The following is a 21,518-nucleotide window of genomic DNA, read 5'->3' on the forward strand; positions in this document are numbered from 1 at the left end:
CAGAGCTTCCTGGCAGAGGGACCAAGAGCCCGTCCCACCTTGCTTGTTCACATAATACATGGCCACCTGGTTGTCCGTTCGCACTAGGACTACCTGATCTCGGAGTAGGTGGCAGAACGCTCGAGCCGCCAGAAAAATGGCACGAAGCTCCAACACATTGATGTGACAGCGGCGATCCTCCGCCGACCACAGTCCCTGGGTCCGAAGACCGTCGAGGTGGGCTCCCCACGCGTACTCCAAGGAGTCCGTGGTCAGAACTTTGCGATGAGGAGGGACGAGAAAGAGCAAACCTCCGGAAAGATTCGAAGAGTCGGTCCACCAACGGAGCGAACGTCTCAAAGAAGGAGTCACTGCTATGCGACGAGAGACAGGATCGCACTCCTGGCGCCACTGAGAGGCCAGAGTCCACTGAGGAATTCTCAGGTGCAGTCTGGCGAATGGAGTGACGTGGACCGTAGACGCCATGTGGCCCAGAAGCATCATCATGCGCTGAGCCGACATCACAGGTAGCTGAGAGATCAGACGGGCCAACCGAACCAAAGCCTCCAAACGAGGAGGAGGGAGGAATGAACGGAGGCGAACAGTGTCCAGCACTGCGCCTATGAACTGAAGTGATTGGGCCGGGCACAACTGTGACTTGGGAAAATTTACTTCGAACCCCAGTCGCTGAAGGAAGATGATAGACTGTCGGGTCGCTGAGATAACCCCCTCCCTGGTCGGGGCCTTGATCAGCCAATCGTCCAGGTACGGGAAGACCTGAAGCCCCCGAGACCTCAGGGCTGCAGCGACCACCACCATACACTTCGTAAAGACTCGAGGGGACGAGGCCAGGCCGAAGGGGAGGACCCTGTATTGCAGGTGTAGCTCGCCCACCTGGAACCGTAAGAATTTGTGGAAGGTGGGATGCACCGGAACATGGGTGTACGCTTCCTTCAGGTCCAGGGAGCACATCCAGTCCCCTTCCTCCAAGAGTGGATACAATACCGGAAGTGACAACATCCGGAACTTCTCCCAGACCAGGAACTTGTTGAGCTTTCTGAGGTCTAGGATGGGGCGTAAGTCCCCGGTCTTTTTTGGGACCAAAAAGTAACGGGAGTAAAACCACTGCCCCCGCTGATCGGGGGGTACCGGTTCCACCGCCCGAAGCTTCAACAAGGCCCTGGCCTCGGCCATGAGGATGGGTAGCTGGGTCCGATTGTATGGGCAAGCCCCCGGTGGCTGTTCCGGCGCCGCCGACCAAAAGTTGAGAGAGTAGCCCTCGGAGACGGTCCGGAGCACCCAAGCGTCGGATGTTATCTCGGTCCAAGCCGTATAAAAGGATCGGAGTCGACCCCCTATGGGAAGGGGGTCCGGCGCTATCGCGGAGGAGGGCCGGCCCCATCCGCATAGCCCGTCAAAAGGACGGCGCTGGTTTGGACGGGCCCTGCGCCGGAGCTTTCGCCTGTCCCCCTCTACCCTGCTGAGGTGGGCACCGAGGCGGCGGCCTAGAAAAAGCCGGGGTCGACTTTTGAGGGTAACGCCTCGGGGGAGGCCGGAAGGGTTTCTGAGGCGGTGCCCGAGGCTTCGGACGGACCAAGGAGGCCAATGAGCGCTCCTGCTCCGACAACCGCTTGGTCGCCGCCTCTAGGGACTCATCAAATAATTCGGACCCCACGCAAGGTAAGTCTGCAAGGCGTTCCTGCAGGTTCGGGTCCATATCGAGGGTGCGTAGCCACGCCAAACGGCGCATAGCCACCGCAAATACCGACACCCTCGATACCAGCTCAAACGCATCGTACACTGCGTGAAAAAGATACAAGCGCAATTGAGACAGGTTGGACATAAACTTGTCAAACCCTTCCTTGCGGGAGTCCGGCAAGGATTCGCGGTACTGGGGCAAATCCTTTACCATGCCACGCAGATAGGAGGAGAAGGTAAAGGCATAATTCAAAACCCTGGTAGCCATTAGGGAGTTCGAATAGAGGCGACGACCAAACTTGTCCAGGGTCCGACCTTCCCTGCCGGGCGGAACCGCTGCAGAAACTCGGGAGGGTTGTGTCTTTTTGAGGGCAGACTCGACCAGCAAAGACTGGTGGGAGAGTTGAGCCTTCTCGAATCCCTTGGTTGGTATCGTCCTGTACTTGGACTCCATCTTAGACGGAACCGCCGTGACTGTAAGAGGGGAAGTCAGGTTCCTAAGCCAGGTCTGATGAAGGACCTTATTCAAGGGTAGCCGAGGGGTTTCCCTAGGGGGAGTGGGAAGGTCCTGCTCCTCGAGGAACTCCTTTGTGTATTGAGAACCAGCCATGAGGTCCAGACCCAAGGCATGCGCCATGTCCTGCACAAAGCTGGAGAAGGAGGACGGTCTGGCAGGCGGCGAGGAAGTTCTCGACCTCTCCGCCGAACAGAAGGGGGAAGCCTCGTGGGAATATCGTGGTTCCCTACCGGACCCCGAGCCCCATGAGGCCAGATCCAATGGCCTCGAGGGGGTCGGGGAACGTCTCCGCCTCGAAGAAACCCTGGGAGAAGTCCCAGGCGTCCGAGGGACCGAGGCACGCCCCCTTTTCCTCGGCGAGGAGTCACGAGAACCCCCTCTCGCAGGGGAACGGAGAAGCCTCGGGTTATCGAGGCGAAGCTCCGAGACCCGCAAGGCCTCGCCCCCGAGCGGCGAGGAGCGACCACGTCGCCGAGGAGAGCCTCGCGAACGCTTAGGCTTCCTCGGGCGACGCCTCGCCCGAGGCCGGCCCGAGGGCGAGGAACCCCGGGAGGACCTCGAGGAGGAGGAGGAGGAAATCCATCTCACCCTGCGTACCTTGTCCCGGGGCCGTACGCTGCTTTCAGGCGGGGCCCCCGAGGCCGAGGGCAAGGTCGAGGCCGGTGGTGCCCCGGTACCCGAGACCGAGGGAGTCGAGACCGAGTCGAGACCGAGTCGAGGTCGCAGCCCGCTGCAGTTGTTCGAGGGCCCCATACAGCTCCGAGGCAATCAATGCTCGGAGCAGGTCCTGGAACGCCGGGATCCCGACCATGGTAGGCAGGTCCGAGGCCGGGGGATGCTCCCTGGAGGGCGACCTCGGTCTCGAGTATTCCCTCGGAGCATTAGTGGCCGGAGTCCTGGGCGGGGCCGAGGACGACCCACCCGCCGCAGAGGAGCTCGAGGATGGCTTCTTCGATGACCCTGGAGTCGGGGATGGAAAAGAGGACTTACCCGAGGCAGGTTTGGTCGCAGGCGTCGACTTCGAGGTCGAGGGACGCAGCGAAGCCGAGGGCGCCGAGGTCAAGGCCGGGGCCGAAGCCGAGGCCGACGTCGAGGCCTTCCTGGGCGCGGAGTCAACTGCGAAGAGCTCCGCCATCCTGGCGCGGCGTCGGCGGAGCGCTCTGGCCTGAAAAGTGGAGCACCGATCGCAGGAGTCAGTCGGATGCTCGGGTCCAAGGCAGAGCAAGCACCACCGGTGTGGGTCAGTGATGGATAGTAACCGCTCACACCGGGTGCACTTTTTGAAACCCGTCAAGGGACGGGACATGAAAACCGAACCGACCGACAAGGAGGCCGGGCCGCGGCTCACGGGAGCCCCCGGAGCTGAACGGAAAAACTTTTTTTTTTTTTTTTTAGATTTAAAGACGTAGAAAACTAAAATAAAGAGAAATCATGTACCACGACCGAATAAAAAACACCGGACGCGGCGACAGAAGGCAAAATCACAGAGCTCAAATTCCACAGGGCTTCTGGCTCCGCGGAAAAAACTGAACTGAGGACCACGAGGTGGGATGCGCCCTCTAGTGGGCGAGAAGGCATGCACATGCGTGGTGCAGTGTAGCAAACTTGAAACTTCAATCAAGTTTGCTTGAAAAGCTGTCCGCGCTGGGGCTCCGTAGATGACATCACCCACAAGTGAGAATATGCTGCCTGCTTGTCCTGGGATAACCTATTGTCCAGTCAGTGAGAGAAGAAAGGAGCTAGAAAGGGAGAGAAAGGAATACTCAAAAGGTGCTTTCATTTAGTTTGTACCTGCTCAAAAAACATTTTTTGTGCTTCAAGTTCCATCTGCCTCACTTCAAGGTCTTGCATTATAGCAACTGTTTCTTCGTTTCGCATGTACATCTATAAAAAAATGAACATGTGTGATGAAAGATCAACAGGCAAAGTCTAGCTAGCTTATGTTATTTCATAAACTTATCACTGTGTCCAAGAAAGGTAAATTTATGCAAAGAGCAATCATACATGCAAAACCTTTTCAACTTTGCTTCGGGCATGATAAACTAATCTTACATGATGAGATCTCACAAGATGTATCAATACAGTATATATCACAGTGAAAAGAAATGTTGCTGGCTCCCTACGTTTATACTTTTGAAGTACAGTAATATTTAATTTTTGCTCTTCTCACACTATTCTGCTGGGACTAACATACAAAATGGTCTTACTTTTAAATTTAGTAGATTTTTATATACAAGACCACTTTTTCTTATTCTGGACTATAAACAAAATATATATCTCAACTACACCACAATCCAATTTAAAAAAGTCATCTCAGCACTGTTCCCTCTAAGTTGCGTGGTTGATAAGAGGCCACATAGCATCTGTAGCTCACCATGTAACTGGCAGCAGTGGGAACTGCTCTAATTAATCCCCATATCATGCTGCCACCCTTCACCGCTGCTTTCCCAAACCAGCAGCAGTGGCAAAACAAAATACAGTTATCATGGGATCTTACTGTATATACTAAAAATAAAATTGTAGATCTTCACTGTAGCATAATCGCAGCTGCCAACTCTGATCCAAAACACGAAGTGAAGTCAGAGGGAGCAGACTACCAGCAGCTGCCAGTCTGCTCTCTCTGACATCACTTCTTATTTTGGATCAGAGTTGGCAGCCACGATTATGCTACAGTGAAGATTCACAATAGCCGTCTTTTGTTTGGAAACGTAGCAGCAGCAGCTGAGGGTGGCAGAGAGCTGCTGGATAGAATCTGGGGAGAGGGGCAGGTGCTGGATGGAAGGGGGAATATTGAAAAAGGGCAGATGCTGGAGGGGAGGGGGTGGGGTGGGGATAGAGCTAATGAGACAGAGATAAGAGGAAGTGAAATAGGAGAGTCGGGGTGAGGGGAAAAGGTGGCAAGTTTTAGACAGACACAGTAAAAAGACGGAGATTGAGGACTGGATAGCAAGAAAAAATTAAATGTGGACAAAAGCAAAAAAATTGAAGAAAGCTGAAAGGAAAAGGAGAGAAAATTGACAAATGGACAGGAATTCCTGGCAAGAGAGTTGAGAAAACAAGGAAAACAGAAATTAAGAGACTGGAACCAACACAATTGAAAAAAAGTAAATGGCCAGATACAAAGGTAGAAAAAATAATTTTATTTTTAGTTTAACACAGTATATTACTCATGTTAATAAACATTAATAGGGGGGCGTGGCTTAGTGCGAACACGAATGGAAGTGTAGTCGCAAAGCTCCTCACCATCTAGGCACAGAATATAAAATAATATTTTTCCTTCTGAATAATTTTATTAAAGAAATAATTGCTAAAGAAGAGGAACATAGGATAAATGAGATGATCTCTTTTGCTGAAGTTAAAAACGAAGCCTGAGGTAATTGAGAGCTGAGAAGGCAAAGTACCGTTTTTTATCTCCAACGATACTGTGAGACTTGAAATGCAGCGCTGAGACAGTGCAGCCTGCGAGTAAAAAACCGAAAGAGAGGAATACCGGCTTTTGAAAAGTGAGTCGTTAAAAAAAAAAAAAGATAAAAATAACTCAAAGTTAATTGAAATAAAAGATTATTTCAGTGAATTTTGCTCTCCTCTATCGCAGCTGCGATTGGGCTTGTGAGAGGAGAGCTGGAAGAGAGGATTGCCGGTTTATTTTTCTAAGCATTGAAACGGCGAGATATCGAAGATAAGTGACGGATCGGCGCACCATCGGAGATAAATAAATGACAGAGAGAAAAACTCTAAATAATATTGTGAATGACCGACAGTGAAAGGAATTGGAGAGGGAGGAGAGAGCTGGCAGTTTGAATCTACCCCCTTTCAAAACTGTGAAAAGACTCAAAAATGCAGATGTTATTTCACCGCTGAAACGGCAAGACATCGAAGAGCTGGAATGGTGAGGAAATAGAGAAAGAAAAGCTGACATTGAAAAGAATAGTGGCTAACTAAAGATAAATTGCTGATTCTACCGAATTGTCTTTAAGCTGATGTGAAATGACTGTGAGGAAAGGCTGATAATTGAATTGGCAAACGGAAGGGGAAAAAAAAAAAGTTTCAATGCAGTTTTAAAATTAATACTGTTAAGCTGTAATTATTAGAAGACTTGTTTAAAGGAAAAAAATACTAACTACAGATAAAAAAAAGTATAAGAAAGATTGACTCTTAATGTGTGGATGTAGTCAATAGAATTCTTAAGTGTGGCCGTTTGAGGCGGCCATTTTCAGTTTAACGAAGAAACAGAACACAGAGTGACTAACTGAACTTCTGCCTGAAACCTATCTATTTGTTTATTTTTGTTCAACGATTGATAGATATTGAGGTAGATAACAGATAAGAAACTGCTGACACTGAAAAAAGGCTGAGGAGAAAATAATTTTTAACAACTTTTCCCTGATTGATACAGAGAGGCAGTGAAGTCAGCTGAAAAAAAAAAAAAACTGACTAAAAAGAGGAAAGTTTCAAAGCGGTACTAAAACTAGTACTGTAAAAATTATAACTGTGCAAAAACTGAAACAAGACAGATTATTGTGAATTCTGACCAAAAGAGATTATATAGTCTCCTGAAATTACAAAGAAAGAAAAAAAAAAAATTTAACATCATGGCAAGTACCAGACAAAGCAAAAATGATGTTGGCACGTCAGCGAAAAGACAAAAACAAGATCAAATAACACCAAGCAAGATCCCACTTCCTGCTGAGGAACCCGACATACTAAGTAAAGCGGAAGTTATGGAAGAACTAAGACAAATAAAGCAAATGCTTAAAGAAACAATAACAAATATGTCTGAAATGAAAGAAGAAATATTAAACATTCACAGACAAATGGAAAGTAACAACAAAAGAACAACTGAACTAGAATCAAAAATGGAGGTCTTAGAAATTGAAACAAACAGATGCAAAAATGATAGTATGGAATTAAACAAATTAAAAGATCAACTGGAAGACTATGAAAATAGAGGAAGAAGGAAAAACATTAAACTTTTTGGAATACAAGAAAACTTGGAGGGGAAAAATGTTATACTTTTTCTAGAAAATCTAATTCCAAAAATAATACAACTGGACCTGAAACAACCTCTAGAAATAGAAAGGGCGCATAGGATCCCAATTAAAAATACGGAAAATAAAAGCAGACCAAGACCAATAATTTTCAAAATGCTTAGATACCAACAAACATTGGAAATATTAAACGCTGCAAAGAAAGACAAAAATCTTAATTATAAAGGATCTAGAATATGGTTCCTACCGGACTTTGCCAAAAATACAGCAAATAAAAGAAAGAGACTATTAGATATGAGACCTCAACTAAAAGAAAAAGGATTTAAATATGGTCTATATTATCCGGCGAAAATGAGAGTGTCATCTGGTGATAAATCCTTATATTTCGAAGATCCTGAAAAACTGAAAGCTTTTCTTTCTAAAACAGAACCTATGATATTTTAATATAAATTCAAGATGTATAAGAAAGAAAGAGCAATACATGGAAAAAACATTAATAACATACTAATATATGATTTAAGATCAAAACTTAATGATGTAAATAATAATATCAAGAAATATATAAATAAAAACTGTTAAATGAATAAATATATGTTAATGAAATGATATGAAAATATGACAAACAAATATTAATGGTTAATATAAATAGATAAAAGGGAAATTTTATTGAACATTAATTGCCTAGAGGGGAGGAGAATATTTGGATTGCAATTCCAATGTGTATCCTTAAGCAGCCATTATATTGGGAGGGAAAGGGAGGGAAAAAGATAATAATTACTAGAATGTTTAAGGAAAAAATAAAAAAGGGAATATATATTTTAGGGGTAAATATGTGTGTCGTGAAAAACACTTTTTGGATTCTAAAAATAAAAGAAGAGAGGAAAAAAATTATAATGAAAAATATTAAAATGTATAATGTCTTTTAAAATATATTCAATTAATGTCAATGGCCTGAATCACGTAATCAAGAGGAAAAAAGTATTAACATTTTTAAAACAGCAAAATGCGGATATTTACTGTCTGCAGGAGACCCATCTTAATATGAAGGAATCACAGAAATTATCAGGTGGGTGGGTAAAGGAATGTTTTTTTGCTCCAGCAGTGGGTAAAAAAGCAGGGGTTGCAATTCTTATAAATAAAAAATGTATGGCCAAGATTAAGGTTAAAAATTCAGATCCACATGGAAGATGGATACATATTGATATAGGTATGGGAAATGATACCCTGACGTTGTTCAATATATATGCCCCTAATTCGAATCAATCAGAATTTTTTAAAAAAATACAGAATATGTTATTACCACTGACTGCCTCTAATTTAGTGGTAGCTGGAGATTTTAATGCTGTAATGGATCCATTATTGGATAAAAAACCAGGTAAAAATATTAAATCTTTAGGTCTAGATAATTTGGTTCAATCATGTGATTTGAAAGATATATGGCGTATTCTTCATTTTAATGATCAGGAATTTTCATTTTGTTCACAGGTTCATAAATCATTTTCAAGAATAGATTATATTTTTGTTTCAACAAATAAAGTACAACAGGTGATTAAAGCTTCCATAGATCCTATTATAATTTCGGATCATGCGGGAGTATGGATAGAATTACAATTAGATCAATTAGAGAATGGTAGACCTCTTTGGAGATTTGATAACGCATTGCTTGTGGATGACAAATTTTTGGAAAATTTTAAAACACAAATTAACGATTTCTTTCAAATAAATTTAGTGGAGGATACATCTATAGAGAATGTATGGGATGCATTTAAAGCAACTATGAGGGGTAATATTATATCATATTCAGCTTTTATTAAGAAACAGATTAAAATACAATATATAGAATTAGAAAAAGAAATAAAAACATTAGAAGCTAAATTGGTAAGTAAATGGGAATATGAAGTTTTGCAAGCTCTTTTGAAAGCAAAAGGTAAATATAATGAATTAACTTCAAAAATGATAAGAAGAGATTTGTTTTCCAAGCAAACAATGTATTATGGAAATTCTAATAAGGCGGGGAGACTATTGGCAAATTATCTTAAAGCAAAAAAAAGAAGAACTAATATTAATGGAATAAAAGATGATAATGGTATAATAACAAATCAAACAAATATAATATTAAAACAATTTTTAAAATTTTATAAGGACCTATATTCTTCCGAGCCTTGTTTGGAGAGACAAAAAGACGGAAAAAATTTTTTAGATTTAATTAATGGACCTAAGGTTCCTGATCATATAAAACGGAGTTTAGATGAACCTATATCATTAAAAGAATTAGAAACAGCATTGAGATCTCTTAGAGTTGGATCCGCTCCAGGTGGTGATGGATATACAGTAGAATTTTATAAAACATTTCAAAATATCCTTTCCCCACATTTATTAAATTTATATCAGACACAACTTATAAAAAGTAATATTAAAGGTACTATGGCTGAATCAATAATAATTGTTTTGCCTAAGCCAAATAAAGATCCTACTTTGGTTTCAAACTACAGGCCTATATCTTTGATAAATGTTGATAATAAACTTTTGGCAAAAATTTTGGCTTTGAGATTAGCCAAAGCTCTCCCACATATCATAGATATGCATCAAACGGGTTTCGTTGCTAAAAGACATTCCTCTAATAACTCTAGACTATTATTTCACATGCTAAACTTATCAAAAAAATTGAATGAACCGGCTTTTGCAGTTTCATTAGATGCTGAAAAAGCATTTGATAGGGTAGAATGGAATTTTATGTATCAGGCTTTAGAATGGTTTGGTATAGGTTCTGGATTTATACAAATGGTAAAAACATTGTATAGCTTCCCAATTGCAAGACTAAATATTAATAATAAGATATCTGATGGTTTTCAATTGCAGAGGGGAGTTAGACAAGGCTGTCCTTTATCTCCTTTGTTATTTGATGTTGTATTGGAACCCTTATTGTTAGCAATACAGCAAACGAAGGAGATACAAGGTATTCCATATTCAGATATCGAATATAAAATTTCGGCATATGCTGATGATATTTTGCTTTATTTGAGAAATCCAGAATCAACCTTATCTTCTTTATTGAAATTAATTGATAAGTTTGGTAAATTTTCAGGTTATAAAACTAATTGGAATAAATCTGAAATTATACCCTTGAATGTTCATTGTGTAAAAGGATTATTTGATACTTTTCCATTCATATGGAAAGAAGAAGGATTTAAATATCTTGGCATTCAAGTTAAAAAAACAATTGAAGATACTGTAAAAGAAAATGAAAAATATGTATTAAAAAAAGTTACGGAGTTATGTGAACAATGGAACCCATTACATATTTCTTGGTGGGGAAGAGTTCAAACTATTAAAATGATGATGTTGCCTGTAGTTTGCTACCAAATGAGTATGATACCTATTTATTTTCAGGGGTCCTTTTATAAAAAGCTTAATAACATTTTAACAAAATTTCTTTGGCTTGGTAAAACACCTAGAATAGCTTTAGTAACTTTACAAAAATCAATTAAGGAGGGAGGGGTAAATTTTCCAAATTTCTATAGGTACCATCAAGCCTATATTCTACGTCAGGGTATGTATTGGATCCTCCCAGAACTTATAGATAATGCACCAGATTGGTTATATTTGGAATGGCGCCTTATGTTTCCCCTAAATTTAGTTCATCTGCCAAGTATTAATATACCCAGAAGATACAGAGAAAATAAAATAATAATGGATACTTGGAAAACGTTAAGATTTATTGATAAATTAACACCTATCCCAATATACAAATCAACTAATCAATCTATATGGATAAACTCCAAGATCAAAATTGGCGGAGCTCAAATCCTTTGGAAGAACTGGATTATTGCAGGCATTAGATCTCTAGACGATGTTATTTCAGAAGGTAAACTGCTAGATTTTTCACAATTGCAACATAGATTTGGTATTAATAAAACACAAAGTTTTAAATGGTTGCAATTGAAGCAGGCCATTCAGGTAGGGTTCCCTGAATGGAAAACATTGAACAATCAATATAGTTTAAAGTTCTTATGCTTTAAAGCAGACTTCCTAGGACATCAAGCCGCATTGTGGTATAAATTAATATCTGGATATTTGAATAAAAAACCAAAAAATGGTCTAAGAGACATTTGGAGCATTGAGATTGGACATCAAATTAATGCATCTCAATGGCCACTAATTTGGTCTTGGAGAATGGGATGTACAGTGTCAGCATCTATGAGACAAACATGGTTCTTTTTATTACATAGAGCTTTTTGGACCCCTACACGTTTGCAAAAATTAGACAGTTCTAAGTCAAATAAATGCTGGCACTGTAATCTAGAACCAGGGACATTAGATCATTTATTATATCATTGTCCCTATATTAAAACTTTTTAGAATTCAATTTGGCCACAAATTAACAAATTAATGGAAAATCATATTGCAATATCATATGATACAATTTTATTTGGAATGTTGATGAGAAAAAAAAGTCAAATTTCACCAGAAAATAATAAACTTTTATTAATTATGACAGGGGTTGCCATTCAACATATAACTAACAACTGGAAAAATTACAACAACCTAAATTATACATTTTGGTGGAATACAATATGTCACATTTTTAAAATGGAAAGAACAATAGCAATACAAAGGGGGACATATACTAAATTTAAAAAAATATGGGGGCCATTGACAAAATACTATAATGAATAAATAATAGGATATTTTTTTCTTCTTTTCTTCTTTTAAGGATTTTTTTTTTTTTTTTTTATGACACACATAGAGGGGGGGTAAGGAAAATAATTTATACATAAAAAGTTATAATATATTATACAAAATGTAATGTATGAATAAAAGGTAATAAAAGGGTGGGGGGAGGGAAATGGGACAAAATTTATTCAGAATATATTGTATTAGATATAAAAATGTTATTGAATATTTATCAATTGTATTCTAATATGTTGTATAATTTTTATAAAATTTGAAAATTAAAAATATTATATTAAAGTAATAAAAGGGTGGGGGGAGGGTGAGGGGGAAAATCAAATTTAGATATATAATGTATTAGATATAAAAGTGATACTATGCATTTATCAATTGTATTTTATTATTATGTACACTTTATGTAAAATTTTGAAAATAAAAAAATAATGGAAAAAAAAAAAAATAAACATTAATAAATAAAAACAGAAAATGGAAATAAGGTGTTGTCTTTTTATGGTACTAATTTTAACACCCTTTTGACTAACTTTCAGAGACCAAAATCTCCTTCCTCAGGTCAGGATAGGATAGCATAACAGCAATATATTTTCCTGGCCTGAAGAAGGAGGTTTGGTGCCTTTGAAAGCTAATTGAAAAATGTATTTAATCCAATAAAATGATATCATATTTTTCATTTTTATTTGTTAATTTATAATGTAGTGACTGGAATGTCCATTTTTGAAATTTACATCTGCAAAAATTATTTTTTGCATGATATAGGGTAGTGGTCTCAAACTCGCAGCCCGGGGGCCAAATGTGGCCCGTCAGGTACTATTTTGAGGCCCTCTGTAAGTTTATCATAATCACAAAAGTAAAATAAAACAGTTTCTTGATCATATGTCTCTTTAGCTATAAATTACAATATTATTATTAAGACTTAGCCAAAAGGAAAGATTTATAAACTATAAAGAGTTTTACCTCATGCAAAATTGTCAATTCTTTAATAAGACATTAACTATTTTTTCTGTGGCCCTCCAAGTACCTACTTGGAATGTGGCCCTTCAAAAGGTTTGAGTTTGAGATCACTGATATAGGGGCATGTGCATTACTGTTTCTTTTTCTCTGGTGTTGTACTGTATGCATAATCTGGCTTCTTGGGACTTCAATTTAATTTTTATTTCTATTTTTAGTTCATGGCTATTTATTCTATACTGGGTGAGGGTCTGTGTTCTGCATGTGTGAGAGCACTGATTGCAGAACCAATCTGACTAATTTGGCTTATTTAGTTTTCCAATGTTTTAGTGCCCACTGTAGTGTTTGTTGTGCTGTCTTTTCTTAGGTAGGTCCTTGTTGTGTGACTCATGGAAGTTACTGACATTATAAGAACATAAGATTTGCCGCTGCTGGGTCAGACCAGTGGTCCATCGTGCCCAGCAGTCTGTTCACGCAGTGGCCCTTAGGTCAAAGACCAGTGCCTTATTTGAGTCTAGCCTTACTTGTGTATGTTCTGTTCCAGTAGGAACTTATCCAACCTTGTCTTGAATCCCTGCAGGGTGCTTTCCCCTATAACAGCCTCTGGAAGAGCGTTCCAGGTTTCTACCACTCTCTGAGTGAAGAAGAACTTCCTTACGTTTCTACGGAATCTTTTCCCTTCTAACTTTAGCGAGTGCCCTCTCGTTCTCTTCACCTTGGAGAGGGTGAACAGTCTCTCTTTCTCTACTAAGTCAATTCCCTTCAATTTCTTGAATGTTTCGATCATGTCCCCTCTCTGTCTTCTCTTTTCAAGGGAGAAGAGGCCCAGTTTCACTAGCCTCTTATTGTACGGCAACTCCCCCAGTCCCTTAACCATTTTCGTCACTCTTCTCTGGACCCTTTTGAGTAGTACTATGTCCTTTTTCATGTACGGCGACCAGTGTTAGACGCAGTATTCCAGGTGGGGGCATACCATGGCCCGGTACAACGGCATGATAACCTTTTCAGATCTGTTCGTGATCCCCTTCTTAATCATTCCTAGCATTCTGTTCGCCCTTTTCACTAACCCCGTGCATTGCACGGATGGCTTCAGTGACTTGTCTACAAGTATTCCCAAGACTCTTTCCTGGGGGCTCTCTCCGAGTATAGCACCGGACATCCTATATTCGTGCATATGAGTATATCACCCTTGATTCCATGGCTCGCAATTTTTCGAAGTAGACGTTCATGCGGAACCTTGTCGAACGCCTTCTGAAAATCTAGATAGACGATGTCGACCAGATAACCCTTGTCTATCTGCCCATTTACTCCTTCAAAGAAGTGTAGTAAGTTTGTCAAGCAAGATCTTCCTTTGCTGAAGCTGTGCTGGCTGGTCCTCATCAGTTTGTGTCCGTGAAGGTGATCAATGATGCGGTCCTTTATCAGCACCTCTACCATCTTTCCCAGTACCGAAGTCAGACTCACCGGTCTGTAGTATCCCGGATCTCCCTTCGAGCCTTTCTTGAAGATCGGCGTAACATTCGCCACTTTCCAGTCTTCCGGAATCTTTCCCGATTTGATCGACAGATTTGCTATTAGTTGGAGCAGCTCAGCTATAACCCCTTTCAGTTCCTTGATTACCCTTGGATGGATGCTATCCGGTCCCAGGGATTTATTGCTTTTAAGCCTATCAATCTGTCTGCATACCTCCTCTATACTGACCATCTTCCCTGTTAGTTTCCTGTCTTCATTTCCTGTGTAAAGCCTGTCGGCTTCCGGTATATTGGATATATCCTCTTCGGTAAATACAGATGCAAAAAATGCGTTCAGTTTATCGGCGATGGCTTTGTCTTCATTTAGTACTCCCTTTATTCCCTGGTTATCTAGTGGCCTCCCTGCTTCCTTCGCAGGTTGTTTCCCCTTAATGTATCGAAAGAACAGCTTAATGTTTTTGGCCTCCTTGGCTCCTTTGGCCTCCTTGGCTCCTTTGGCTTCCTTGGCTATAGAATTGCTCTGTAGGTCTTGGATGACAAATGTAGTGTTTTGTATTATTTCACACTATGCCTGGTATTGGATTTTAGATTTACACCACACCTTTCTCAGTAATAGCTGAAGGCAAATTACATTCAAGTACAATAGGTATTTTTCTATAACTAGAGGGATTACAATTTAAGGGTTTGTTTTTTTTTTATCTGAGGCAATGGAGAGTTAAGTTATTTGTCCAAAATCTCAAGGAGTATCCATGAGATTTGAACCCTGGCTTCCCTGGTTCGCAGACTCCTAGTCTACCCATTATGTATAATAATAATAATAACATTATTTTTCTATACCGCCAACACCCAAAAAGTTCTAGGCAGTTCACAGAATAAGAGGACTGGACATTCCAGTGATAATATAAAGCACACAGAAAAGCAGTATAATATTTCAATAGTGAACAATACAATAAGAAACTATGACATAGTCATCAGTCAAGTAATGGATTTTTTGAACAAATAGGTCTTAACCAATTTTCTAAAGGTGCAATAAGATGCAGGTTGTTGAATCAGGTCGTCTAACCATACTTGAACTTTACCTGCTTGATATTATTTTTATTAGCTGTACCTAATGTTTGGTAATTCAATAGTAAATTAAAGAATAACACAACTGAAACCTGGTGGCTATTTGGCAACCTTCCAAAAGTATTGATAGGTAAATTATTTTATGGTTGTCACTTGCCAGTAATCTCATTTTCTATTAAGGTACTGCTGAATAGAGAATAACACGGTGGCAGTTACCTGCGAGTAGCCGCGAGTAACCCGCCGAAATGGTGGGGGTGGGGGGGAGAAGTGCTCACTGCGGGCACGGGGACAAGGCCATCCACCACCCAGTGGAGCAGTGAATGGCCTTGTCCCTGCAGTTAAGGGACGGAAGATGCGCATTCACCGATCGCACGCGGCCCCTTCCCTCCCTATGGCCAAATCTATCTCCCTCCCTCTTATCTTCACGGCACTTTCGTAAAAAACTTACTGAAGCCGGAAAAGCCTGCCTGCCTGCAGTCGCGTGTGTGTGGGTGGAAGCTTCTCCTGACGCAACTTCCGGTGACCGCGCGCCTTCACGCCCTTAAGTTTCAATTCTTTACTAATGTGCAGCAAACATAAGGGGGAGGGAGGGAGATTCTCGGGCTGAAGGGCGGCGAGGTGGTGAGAGGGAAGGGTGGATGATGCGGGGACGGGGCAGTGAAGGAGATGGTGGTCCGGTGACGGGGCCAGATTTTTCCTCGTGTCATTCTCTACTGCTGAACATTACTGTTCACATAGGAAGATGCTGGACTAGGGAGATAGGGCTGACTGACAGCCATGTGTACCTGCATATATTTTCAGAATACAGTATTGTAATTACTATTCTGTTTAATATATTAATTTGGATTTTTTTGAGTACATAAATCCTTGGAGTGCATACAGTGTATATAATACCATCAAATTCTGTTGGCGAGATTGCATGCCATGGGCATTGTTGGAACAGTCTTGGACTGGTTCCGATCATTTTTGGAATAGGCTATTTTGCATTGAGGTAGGACAGAAACAATTGGTTTGGTCTACATTAAATTGTGGTACTCATCAGGGGTCTGCTCTGTCTGCAGTTTTGTTTAATATTAATCTGTCACCGTTGTGTAAGAAACTGTGAAATTTGGGTATTAAATTTCATCTTTATGCTAATGACATCCAGTTCCTGGTCCCTGTGGATAAATTGTATGATGAAACCTTGTTCGATCTTAATGCTTGTTTTCGGGTAATACAGGACTGGATGAGTCCATGAATCAATCTGGTAGAGGCCGGGCAAATTCCAACTTGTAGCCCAACCGAAGAAAGTCCAAGACATACTTGCTAGATGTAATGCGCATCTAAGTGGGAAGAAAGACTGAGAGCCAGCCCCCTATATGAAGAGGATCATCCCTTGGCCTGGCGCCATTGTGCCTCTTCAGCAGGTGGTGCAGAACTGGAGGTGGAAGGCTGAGAATGCCTGTAGCCATTATACCATCATCGGTAGCCCTGTGAAAATATCTGTGATGTGGCACTTGCATGCGGTTGGGATTGCTGTGAGCCATGAAATTAGAACAACCAGAACTCCAGGAGGGTCTGGGTCTGCTATCAGGCAGAGTCTTAGGGCAACGGCCCATCCCAGAATCCATGAGGTGGTCCAGACCTTTGCTAAACAATAACTGCTCCTGAAAAGGCAGTCTAGCCAAAGTAACATAGTAACATAGTAGATGACGGCAGATAAAGACCCGAATGGTCCATCCAGTCTGCCCAACCTGATTCAATTAAATTTTTTTTCTTCTTAGCTACTTCTGGGCAAGAATCCAAAGCTCTACCCGGTACTGTGCTTGGGTTCCAACTGCCAAAATCTCCGTTAAAACCTACTCCAGCCCATCTACACCCTCCCAGTCATTGAAGCCCTCCCCAGCCCATCCTCCACCAAACGGCCATATACAGACACAGACCATGCAAGTCTGCCCAGAACTGGCCTTAGTTCAATTTTTAATATTATTTTCTGATTCTAGATCCTCTGTGTTCATCCCATGCTTCTTTGAACTCAGTCATAGTTTTACTCTCCACCACCTCTCCCGGGAGTGCATTCCAGGCATCCACCACCCTCTCCGTAAAGTAGAATTTCCTAACATTGCCTTTGAATCTACCACCCCTCAACCTCAAATTATGTCCTCTGGTTTTACCATTTTCCTTTCACTGGAAAAGATTTTGCTCTATGTTAATACCCTTCAAATATTTGAACGTCTGAATCATATCTCCCCTGTCTCTCCTTTCCTCTAGGGCACAGTTCTTCATCCGCCGGTCCGCGGACTGGTGTCGGTCCGCAGAAAATTTCTGCCGGTCTGCGCAGGGCCGGCGAGATCAAGTCGGCAGTTAAATTTCCTGCCGACTGCGGTTCCTCCCTACTGCGGTTCCTGCTGACTAATGTTCCTCCCAGCCTCAGGCGATCAAGATAGGCTGCCAATGTCGGGGCCTTCCCTCTCTGAGTCTCGCCTGTTCGGAAACAGGAAGTTGAAACAAAATAGGCGGGACTCAGAGAGTGAAGGTCCCGACGTCGGCAGCGTGTCTTGATTGCCACCCCTGCCGAGTTGCTGAAGAGGGCCGCGGGGAAGTTGCGATTAGACTGGAGAGAGCTGCAAATTCAGGTGCAGGTGGAGGGAGATGGTCAGCGTGTGCGAACAAGATCCTGGGGAGCCTTCACAGTGGCTGTCTCCCCTCCCATCAGCTCTCCAATTTGTCAGGGAAGTGATTTACCGGCAACTTCCTGCAGGCAAGTACCGAGAGCTGCTGGAAGGGGAGGAAGCCACTGTAGGAGGCTGGGAAGGTCTGGAAAAGGGAGAGCTGTTACTGGACTTGAAGGGAGTTAGAAGGAGAGATGCTGCTGGGAGGGGAGGAGGGAAAGGTATGGGAAGAGAGTTAATGTTGGATAGAGGGAGGAGGGAAGGGAGAAGAAGGAGAGATGCTGCTGGGAGGGGAGGAGGGAAAGGGATGGGAAGAGAGTTACTGTTGGATAGAGGGAGGAGGGAAGGGAGAAGGAGAGATGCTGCTGGGAGGGGAGGAGGGAAAGGGATGGGAAGAGAGTTACTGTTGGATAGAGGGAGGAGGGAAGGGAGAAGAAGGAGAGATGCTGCTGGGAGGGGAGGAGGGAAAGGGATGGGAAGAGAGTTACTGTTGGATAGAGGGAGGAGGGAAGGGAGAAGAAGGAGAGATGCTGCTGGGAGGGGAGGAGGGAAAGGGATGGGAAGAGAGTTAATGTTGGATAGAGGGAGGAGGGAAGGGAGAAGAAGGAGAGATGCTGCTGGGAGGGAGGAGGGAAAGGGATGGGAAGAGAGTTAATGTTGGATAGAGGGAGGAGGGAAGGGAGAAGGAAAAAAAGGAAGGAGGGTAGGGAGAAAGAAAAAAGGAAGGAAACAGCTGGCAGGGAGATTACAGGAGGGGAAGGGGGTCATGGTGGAATGGAGAGATCAGATGAGAGAAAGGTGAGAGAGAGGAAAGAGAAAGTAGAGAGACATTGATGCTGGAAAGGGGGTCAGTAGAGAAATGAGAGAGGGATAAAGATGCTAGATCTGGTGTAGGAGAGATAAAAATGAAGAAGGCAGTGAAGCTGGAATGAATGATGTAAAAAGGAGAGAGGAGGATGGACAAGGAAGAGGGGCATAGAAAGAAGTCAGATACATATGGAAGGGGGAGAGGGCAGACATTGGATGGAACGGGCAGATGCTGGAAGGAAAAGAGTGAAAAGAAGATAAAAGCAGAAACCAGAGACAACAAAAGGTAGAAAAAAATAATTTTATTTCTATTTTGTCATTAGAATATATCAGATTTGAATTATATATCCTGCTAGAGACATAACTGGGGACTGCAGTATTCTGTTAGCATGATATTTCTATGTAGCATTCTATAATAACTTGGCTTGTTCAGTTTTTTTGATAGCAGAGGGGATATATGTGAAGGGGAGGGGAGACAGGGGTTTTGTTGGTCCGTGCTCTGTATATTTGTATTTATAAAATCACAATTGTTCAGAATATTGTTTCTTTTTATACTTTAATAAAATACGTTCAATATAAAATCATAATTGCGGCTTGTGCAGATGGGATCAGATGGTTTGCGGGGACCGAGCTCGCAGAGATGGGGCGTAAACGGGGTTTTTAAATTTTAGTCCTAGTAGTTTGCCGGTCCACAAAATAATTCTTTTATTTTTGCCGGTCCACGGGTGTAAAAAGGTTGAAGAACACTGTTCTAGGGTATACATATTCAGGGCTTCCAGTCTCTCCTCATACATCTTCTGGCGCAAGCCTCCTATCATTTTTGTCGCCCTCCTCTGGACCGCTTCAAGTCTTCTTACGTCCTTCGCCAAATACGGTCTCCAAAACTGAACACAATACTCCAAGTGGGGCCTTGAAAGTGGCATCACCAGCCCACTATCTGAACCAAAGCATTCTGCGGGCAGAGATGAAGTACGCTGACACCTTTGCTAAATTCCCATAATGTCATACAATGCATCCACCATATAATCTGTCCCCGCCAAAAAGAGGTTGAGGAGGAACCACCGCCTCACTCTCCAGGGTGCGCAATTGAGAGTGAAAGGCGCATGCAACAAAGATGTCGCTGAAGCAGCTTTAATGCCTAAAGCAGCTGTGTCAAAGTTTCCTGAGGAGCACATCCACACTGTGGTCCTGCATACCCTCTAACACTACAACACCCACACTGGAGAGAGAGATGTGTTTAGCTACCTGCGCCACCAAAGAATCTACCATGGACTGACCCAAAAGCTGCTGACACTCCTGTGCCAGAGGATACCAGCGTGACATACCTCTAGAAATTTTCAGAGCACCCTCCGGAAATTCAAACTGCTACGAGACCAGAACACTCATATCAGGGTGCAAGGGGAAGGTAGCAGACAGCAAGCACACACCATAAGAATAGCCTTACTGTATCAGGCCAATGGTCCATCAAACCCAGCAGTTCGTTCTCACGGCGGTCAATCTAGGCCACTAGTACCTGGCCCAAACCCAAGGAGTAGCAATATTCCATGCTACCAATCCAGGGCAAGCAATGAGTTTCCCCATGTCTCTTTCAATAACAGACTATGGATTTTTCCTCCTTTCTTGCTGGCGGTAGTCATAATTTTTGTTTTCTTTTTTTTTTTTTCCATTATTTTTTATTTTCAAATTTTACATAAAGTGTACATAATAATATAATATAATTGATAAATGCATAGTATCACTTTTATATCTAATACATTATATATTTAAATTTGATTTTCCCCCTCACCCTCCCCCCACCCTTTCATTACTTTAATATAAAATTTTTAATTTTCAAATTTTATAAAAATTATACAACATATTAGAATACAATTGATAAATATTCAATACCATTTTTATATATAATACAATATATTCTAAACAAATTTTGTCCCATTTCCCTCCCCCCATCCTTTTTTTACCTTTTATTCATATGTTACATTTTGTATAATATATTATAACTTATTATGTATAAATTACTTTCCTTACCCCCCTCTATGTGTGTCATAAAAAAAATTCCTGAAAAGAAGAAAAAAAAAACAAACAAAATATTATATTATTTATTCATTATAGTATTTTGTCAATGGCCCCCATATTTTTTTAAATTTAGTATATGTCCCTCTTTGTATTGCTATTGTTCTTTCCATTTTAAAAATGTGACATATTGTATTCCACCAAAATGTATAATTTAGGTTGTTATAATTTTTCCAGTTATTAGTTATATGTTGAATGGCAACCCCTGTCATAATTAATAAAAGCTTATTATTTTCTGGTGAAATTTGACTTTTTTTTCTCATCAACATTCCAAATAAAATTGTATCATACGATATTGCAATATGATTTTCCATTAATTTGTTAATTTGTGGCCAAATTGAATTCCAAAAAGTTTTAATATAGGGACAATGATATAATAAATGATCTAATGTCCCTGGTTCTAGATTACAATGCCAGCATTTATTGGACTTAGAATTGTCTAATTTTTGTAAACGTGTTGGGGTCCAAAAAGCTCTATGTAGTAAAAAGAACCATGTTTGTCTCATAGATGCTGACACTGTACATCCCATTCTCCAAGACCAAATTAGTGGCCATTGAGATGCATTAATTTGATGTCCAATCTCAATGCTCCAAATGTCTCTTAGACCATTTTTTGGTTTTTTATTCAAATATT

At 41.6% G+C, this 21,518-nt stretch overlaps 1 protein-coding gene across 1 annotated transcript in view; it reads right to left on the reverse strand.

Annotated features, from left to right (window-relative positions):
- Nucleotides 1–21,518, reverse strand: part of TBC1D31 (TBC1 domain family member 31) — a 199,590-nt gene that overhangs the window by 23,365 nt on the left and 154,707 nt on the right. Inside the window, exon 17 of the mRNA XM_033933010.1 lies at nt 3,986–4,078. Within this exon, the coding sequence (XP_033788901.1) occupies nt 3,986–4,078 (93 nt within the window). The remainder of the gene's footprint in view (nt 1–3,985; nt 4,079–21,518) is intronic.

The sequence above is a fragment of the Geotrypetes seraphini genome, chromosome 2 (genome assembly GCF_902459505.1).
Source record: "Geotrypetes seraphini chromosome 2, aGeoSer1.1, whole genome shotgun sequence".
Classification (NCBI taxonomy): domain Eukaryota; kingdom Metazoa; phylum Chordata; class Amphibia; order Gymnophiona; family Dermophiidae; genus Geotrypetes; species Geotrypetes seraphini.